The sequence below is a fragment of the Lynx rufus genome, unplaced genomic scaffold (assembly GCF_022079265.1).
Source record: "Lynx rufus isolate CCGP_SWC_20201006 ecotype Redwood Valley unplaced genomic scaffold, mLynRuf1.p SCAF_15, whole genome shotgun sequence".
Classification (NCBI taxonomy): domain Eukaryota; kingdom Metazoa; phylum Chordata; class Mammalia; order Carnivora; family Felidae; genus Lynx; species Lynx rufus.
The window spans coordinates 53,301,993-53,309,756 of record NW_025814829.1 but is presented as its reverse complement, the minus strand read 5'-3'; the positions used below and the strand labels follow the sequence as shown (position 1 = coordinate 53,309,756).

Below are 7,764 nucleotides of genomic sequence, written 5' to 3'. Positions count from 1 at the left end.
GGAGGGCTGCTATGCTGGGTCTTCTGGGAATCGGATGTTCAGGATCTTGGCCTTTACTCTATTTAACACGAACGGGAAAAGGCCCTTTAGCAAGCAGCTTGTGGGAGCTGAAATTCCCACAGAATCCAATGCATCAGTCTAATCAGGGGAAAAGAAAAGATTTCACGCCACAGGGAACCTGAAAATCTTTGCTTGGATTTCTTGTCCTTCCTCCCCAACCCTCCCCCCCACCCCCACTCCGCCCTATACACAGATGAGAGACGGATAGATTGATAGCGGTTTCCTGAAAATGTGACCGTGCACGTGGAAAAGAAAGGCGATGAAAATAGGAAAGGTGGTCCTGTCGGTGCCACACTGAGCGTTGCCACAGCTCCCGTCTGGGGCCATGAGAGAGCACAGACGCCTCCACAGTCCTCTCGCTCCCACGCCAGAACGCCAGGAAACCCAGGTATGACATGAATGCAATAATTTAAAAAAAAAAAAAAAAAAAGGACGAAAGCAACAAGGATGCACGTAAAAGAAACAGAAAAGAGGGGAGAGGAAAGGAATAGAAGAACAACTTTAACTTTTAGAGCCAGAAAAAGGCATGTGAAAGGAGGGCGAGGTTGAAAAGGGCTGGGACCCGGGCAGAGACCGGGGTCCGGCGGAAACTTCGCCAGGAAGAGGGGCCAGGCGGTTGTCCCATCCCCATGTTTGGGCAGATTAATGGAGTCGCGGCTCCCTCGCCCGAGTCCTGCCCTGGGAGGGGACAGTATCTGTTTAGATTTGCGTCTAAATTTAAACCCTGATCGCCGGCCTCCCTCCCCCGCTCCCCACCCCTTCCCCCTCCCCCCACCCCCGGCCTCCCCCCTCCCTCGTGCTCTCGCGCAGGGCCGGGCCGCCCGCAGTCCCGAGCGAGGCAGCCGGCGCGCCGCCGCCCCCTTGCCCTGCGCGCCGCAGCCCCGGCCCGGCGGGCGCGGGGAGCCGAGCGGACAGCGAGCGCGGCCGCCGCGGAGCCGGCACCTGGAGGCCATGGAGGTAAAGCCCCGGGAGCAGGGCTGGGGGCGCGGGGCTGCGGCCGCCCCCCAGGGGAGGGTGGACGCGCCCCGGAGCGCCCCGTGCTCCCCGGGAGACACCCCCCCCCGGGGCGGCGGGGGGACCCGAGAGGGAGCGCGCGGAGTGGGGGGGTGGGGGAGGTCGGAGGTCCCGTCCGGGGGCTCCAGGTGTGGGGTGTGGACCTCCCGGCTTCAGAATCCGAGAGTGCGGTGCAGCCGACTGCGTAAACGGGCGAACGCGTGGGCGAACACTCGCACGGAAGCCGAAGCCCCCGAATCTGCAGAGAGGACGGGTACTGAAAAGGGAAACAGAACAGGCGACGCGAGGCACTTCTGTGCCCGGCTGTGGGCTTCCCTTTTCCACTGCAGACTGGCCTCTTCCAGAGAGTCCTCTTGCTTGTCAAGCCCCAGTCTGTCGCACGTCCTTTCAGAACTTTCCGGGAAGCTCCCGTCGTGGGCGGTGAAATGGCACCGCTTCTGATACACGCGCGAGTCCCCTGCGTGTCCGCGCCGTCTGAGGTGTGCCGGCCGCGTGTGGGGGGCGCACCCCGGGGGAGGCTCTCCGCGGCTCCCTTCTGTGCGTGGGTCTTTCCTGGCGCCGTTCCGGCCTCAGTGGGGTCCAGGCGCCGCTGTCCTGTGCAGGAATGCCCGCTGGATTCCCCGGTCCCTCCCTTGGCCACATTTGGAGGCGTCCGTAGATTTCCCCCTTGAAATGGAGACCTGACCTTCAGCCCTCAGCCGATCTTAGCAGGACAGGGCTTTCGAAAACGATGAAAGGAGAAGGTGCAAATGTTATGTGGCTTCTAAGGTGATTCCCACCCACATTTACCGCTGGAAGTGCGCCTGCCAGGGGTGCCACTCCCACCCATGTTCAAAACGAAAACTGTTCCTCCTGAGCCTGGCAGCGACAATCAACTCACAGACAGTCTTCTCTCTTCCCAGCTCCAGGCTCTGTGCAGGAGCCCTGGGCGGCTGTCCTAAGCTAGACTCTCTGCTGGGCCTGCCTCTGTGACTTCTCTGAAGGGCTGTGGGTCTGTATGGAGCAGGCATCCCGCATTCAGGCATGCAGCTCGACCGGTTGTCTTCAGGGAGCAGGGATCACCTTCAGGGAGCCTGCAGAGTGTGGGATGGACCCTCCGTAGAAGCATTTGCAAGTCAGGGAAACTCAGGCAGATCAGGGCTGCGGAAGGGTGGCCGGGAACTCTCGGCAAAGCTCAGCAGGTGGTGTTCACAGTCGGCCTCGGGATTCTCTCCGGCGATACGGCCTCAGGGCAGATCAGGGCAGATCAGGGCCGAGGAGGGAGACAGCCCCCGGGGCGCCTGGGTGGTCAGGCCGGGTGAATGAAAGCTCCTAGAGAAGTTGCTTGAGAAGTGGGTTCCCTCAGGGGCACCTGGGTGGCTCAGTCAACTTCCACTCAGGTCGCGATTTCACGGTTCGTGAGTTCGAGCCCCGTGTCAGGCTCTGTGCAGACAGCTCAGAGCCTGGAGCCCTCTGTGGCTGTAATTCTGTGTCTCCCTCTCTCTCTCTGCCCCTCACCTACTCGTGCTCTGTCTCTGTCTCTCTCTCTCTCTCTCTCAAAAATAAATAGACATTAAAAATGTTAAAAAGCGGGTTCCCTCCTCTGGGAGAGTACAGGGGGCCTCAGGCCCTAGGCTAGAGGTTCAATATGATGTAGGACCTGGCTCGTTTCTCGCAGAAATGGATCGGGGATAAGAGCAAAGCACGCTTTAGGCTTAAAAGCATGTTGCCGCTTGAGGGCCAAATGCCTGTGTGAACTTTGTTCTGGGAAGAGATAGAAGGACTCCTTCCACAGAGGCGCTCTCTTCTCCCTCAGCTGAGGAAGGAATGGTGTGTGGGGAGGGGCGGGGTGGGGGGGGGAGGCCCTGAAATTCTCACCTGAGCAACTTCCTGTGTGGCTTGGGGCCGGTGTTGGGGGGGGGAGCCCCCCTCTCTGTGCCCCCCCCTCCCGGCTCCAGAGATGCGTAGTGTAGTTACTGACGGGGGAATCTCACCAAGATGGGGGGTGTGGGGGTAAGGGGGGATGAGAGGAATTGCTCAGCTAGCCAGGAAGTCTGTCAATGTGCCCTGCTTTTGAAGTTTCTGTGTCGAAACGACTGAAAAAAGAACTTGGACTGCGGGCCCTGGAAAAGGAAGTAAAGAGGAAACCGAGAGGCTGGGGAAGTGACAGTTCTGAACCAGGAAGTAAACTTTTTATGGGGGGTCATGGTATGCAGGAGTGGGGTTTGGGAACTCCTGCCAACTCGCAGAGTAAAACCCTCTTTTGAGAGATGAGAGTCCCTTTTGAGCTTGAAGGCACCACTATACTTGGGGAGAAACTGAGTTATATTACTTCTCAGCATTAGGAATTCAAGTCAGACCAACAGGGCTGACTCAACATTCATTCTCTAGAACCCACTTGCCTATTAGAAGTCTTTGGCGAATCTTTTCTTTTTTTAAGTCACTGTTCCCATTATCGACAGTCTCAGTCATTACTTCAGCCCTCATTAAGCCCTCTGGAATAAACAAGATAAAGATGGGTTTTAAAAGCTCACACACAGTCCGGTAGGGGAGATGGGACTTTCTAGACCCCGTCGTGGACGCAATTTTCAGATGGGTGAATGCCAAATGAATGACTACTGCAGATCATAAGTGCTACAGTATTCCGATATTTCGAGGTGAGACTTGACAGAAGCCTTGAAAGCAGGGTGGGTGGTGAGGAGGAGAAGGCATAAGGAATGGGTACAGGGAGAACATGCCAGCTTTGTTCAGGAAAGTAGGCCAGTTGGCTGGAGAGGAAGGTAGGGAAGCAGTGAGAGAGAAAAAAAAAAATGAAAGTAATAAGATAAAAACCACAGGGCCTCCAAGTATAGTGGATGCTGGCCAAGTGGGTGAGTGGGAGCTGGAATCCAAGCCATCTGGAGGAAGGGGTTACTTTTTCTTCACACAAAGTCGCCTTGTCTCGCTGTGCCCCCAAGGGGTGCCTTTTTCTAATTCAGACAGAGGCCAGCTGCAGGCCTCAAAGGCCAGGTAGTGGATGGCCCCGGGTTCTGCTCCCTGGACAGTAGGAAACTGCCGGGCATTTAGCAAGATGGCGGCCCGGAAGTTGCAGGGATGAGTTGGCAGAAATGCCAGTTCATTGAGTGAGCAGGGGAAGTAGGCTGAGAAGCTTCTCTGAGGGTCCACGCCCAGAGTCTGACTTCGAGAGACAAAAAGGATGGAAACGATGCGATGCAGGAGCGAAGACCCCGTGTTGAAGGAGAAATGAGAATTGACGTCTGTGTGTGAGCTCAGTTAGCACAGTGCCTAGAAGTATAATCATCTCATTTCTCAAGAGAAGTTTGCTTGGGAAATGAATTAACAGCAACAGGGAACTCCTTGCCCTCTCTGTCCACGGCTCCAGTGTCTCCGCCTTGGGAAGCCTTCCCAGGTGCCCCCAGGGTCGTTGACCTCGCTCTCAGAGCACTTTGTTCAAGCTGCATTAGAGTCCTAGGCCGACTTGGAACTGCCTGCCCACCTGGCCCTCTCCCTGGAAGGCCCAACAGACCGTAAATGGTTTTTGAACGAGGAAATAAATAAATGGTTGATGATGGGAGAGAGATCGGATTTTGTAATTTAATCTTATTTGTTTTAATTTATTTATTTTTTTACATTTATTTATTTTTGAGAGACAGAGACAGACTATGAGCAGGGGAGAGGCAGAGAGAGAGAGAGAGAGAGAGAGACACAGAATCGGAAGCAGGCTCCAGGCTCCGAGCTGTCAGTGCAGATCCCGACACGGGGCTCAAACTCACAAACCGCGAGATCATGACCTGAACCGACGTCGGACGCCTAACTGCCTGAGCCACCCAGGCGCCCCAATGGGACTTTTTTTTTTTTAAAGCAAGGTTCAGGTGTATTGGTTTTGAGATGCCCAGCACTCCATGAGAAATACAGGCCTCCCAAGATGCAAATGCGATTCATTTTTAGAAGAGATCATAGATGACATCACTGTGGATAGGAGCCTAAGAAGAGAGAATTATATAGTAAAGAAAGAGCTGGAGACTTAGGACATCTACGTTAAATTAATATCCTTAGTTGTTTAAATATAAGTTGCAGGCCCTATCAAATAGCCTGAGAGTGCTTGCAAAAAGTTTAATTTTTACAGACTAAATGCTTCACGTGTTCAACTAATAGTAGACACGTGAAAATTAAACTTATCTCCCACGGCCATATGTCTATTTCGTTGAACAAATGAAAGATTTAGTCTGGGACCATTAAACTTTATTGCCACTGAACAAACAATGGATTTCTAATTTAGATGGAGACAGTTAATGAGCCCTTTTCTCTGAGGCAACTCCACGTCCTTCCCAGATATTCTTGGTTATTCGTCCGTTTATTCCGTATTTACTGAGCATTTATTGCATACTGGAGCTTGTGTTTGAAATGTCACCTGTGGGGCTGTCATATCTTTTATCCTTGCAGACTATCAGTAGCACGATGACGAGAGAAAGAGGGAGGTACACAGAGTGTGTGTGTACGTGTGTGTGTGCCTGTATATTTAACGTATTCCATTTGTAACCTGCTTTTTCACTGATTTTTTTTTATTTCATTCAATTTTTTTTTTTAACCACAATTTCACCAACAGCCTTTGCTGGTTTTGGACTCCCCCTCTCACTGAGCCGTATGTTGGCTGCTGGCTGGAGTTTATGGGTCATAATCAGGGACCACATGGCCTCTGGAAGCTGGGGTTTAGCTCGGAGGACTGTGGGCATGCCCCCATAGCCCTACATTCCTCTCTGGCTCCCAGGTGCTCTGTGGGACCCACAAAGTTACACTGGCTTCCACTTAGCTGACACCTTTCATTCAAGGGGCTGCAGTAACAGCGGGAACTTGGGGCAGTCGAACTGGAAGGGCCCAGGCCCGATCACAGGAGGGGTGAGTGTGCATTCCTGGGAGGGAGTCAGGTTTCAGAGCCTGATCCGCAGGGAGCCTCCTCTGGGCAAGGCGAGCGGTTCCGTGGGAAATCTGAACGCTGGCGGCTCAGCAGCCCGGTAATCTTATCAGGGCCACAGGGGAAAGCATTTTGGTTCCAGAGAAGTCTGAAGGCAGCCCTGCCTTCCTCTAGTATTAGTTTTAGGTTTGCAGCCAGCTTGACCAGCCCTACTCCACTCACTACAATTGAAACATCTCAAGGCTGTGGGTGGAATGAAACCATCTCTCGCTGTCCCCCCTCTGCGCCCCTTCACCCCTCTCCCCCCGCCCCCCCATCGTAAGGGAGGAAGCCGAGACACTGAGGTTGCTGTTGGACCTTTGGAAAGCCAACAGCAGTGCTTCTCTCGTCTGGGGAGGAGTGCAGCCTAAGCCTTGAGAAGTACGATCGTCACTTTCAGCACAAAAGCGATACCACTTCATGTTCGGCCTTCGGGGTGTCATACGGACATTTTTATCTCTGTGTGCAAAAGAGGGCAAACGATACTGCAGACACAGTGCTAGGGCGTGGTGGCCGCCATCAACCTTACTGCCCTGAGGCTCTCCAGGAGCTCACCTCCTGAATGGATCTACCTGAGTCAGACCGGCGAGGACACTGCCCTTGTACCCTGGTCGTTTGGGCAGTGAACGCCCCATCTTCTTCCTTTGGGGGCCTCCTGGATACCTGTCTTCTGGGGGATTGTGGACAATGACGGCTGAGCCTGTGAGGCTCCCCTGTAAAGGCTCATTTGGATGGGTCACATCCTTTTCTGGGAGAAGGGGCTCCAGCCACTGCAATCACAGCTCCAGTGGCTCCCTGGGAAGGTGACGTGGATGTGTAGGACGTGTAGGAGACCTTTCTGAGATGCCATCAGAGCCCATCCTTAATGGATAGTGTTTGGGCCCCCAGGCTGGAAGCACTGAGAAATTCCAAACACCGGAGTCTGACATTCCAGCCAAGAAACTAAGTGTCTGCATCGCCAGACGTCCCCAGCCTTTTGTTTGGAACCTGCTTGTGCCATATCAGGACCACCCTCCTGGCCTCGGGGTAGCAATCACAGCTCTTTCCCAGACTGGATGTTCTGTAATCGATCCCTACCAATTCACAGGACACCACACCCTCGCTCTTTAATTAGGCCAGGCACTGGGGGCACAAAGATAAACGCCTCACCCCGCCCAGCCTTGCAGAACTCAGGTCTGGGGGCAGGGCGAGCACCCAACAGTGCAGAACTGAGGTTTGAGCTCCCAAGCACCCAGGAGAGGCAACGCACCTGGCCTGAATTCAGGGGGACTTCCTGTGACAGACCGTTTCTAAGTTGAGTCTTGAGACATGAGTAGGAGTCTTGGTGCACAAAATTGGGACAAGTGTTCCAGTGAGAGGAAGTGACAAGAGCAAAGCGTTTGGTGCTCGAAACAGCGTGGTGTGCCTGGGGAACCACCTGCCCTTCGTTCCTGGAGGATAAAGCGAGATAAAGGTATTTGCAGTTGGGGGACAGGATGGGGTTACAGAGAAATGTAAGTTACAGTTCCCGCCTTAAAGGAGCTCTCTTCTATTTGGGGAAACAAGATGTACACACATGACATAACATAAAAAAAAAATTCAAGATAGTGTCTTGGTAAGTTCTCAGGTGTGTAGGAGTTCAAAGGCAGCCTCTCTAATGGGAGCCAGAGAAAACTTGCTTCCTCTGCCGGGGATCCCCCCACAAAGGTGCAGCCTCCTGGCCGCCCTGGGGGTGCTCAGCCAGTGACGAGCGTGCTGTGCCCCAGGCCTGCACCTACACA

General features: G+C 54.0%; 1 protein-coding gene across 3 annotated transcripts in view; it reads left to right on the top strand.

Moving 5' to 3' along the window:
- The first annotated feature begins 310 nt into the window (after positions 1 to 310).
- The window catches only part of RCSD1 (RCSD domain containing 1), a 75,905-nt gene continuing 68,451 nt past the window's right edge, over positions 311 to 7,764 (top strand). The window contains exon 1 of one of the 3 annotated variants that reach the window (XM_047077061.1): positions 311 to 448. In XM_047077061.1, coding sequence (XP_046933017.1) covers positions 386 to 448 — 63 coding nt within the window. In that variant the 5' untranslated portion in view covers positions 311 to 385. Of the gene's footprint in view, positions 449 to 935; positions 1,018 to 7,764 lie in introns of those variants that run through there. The other 2 variants (XM_047077060.1, XM_047077059.1) reach the window with 2 other exon arrangements.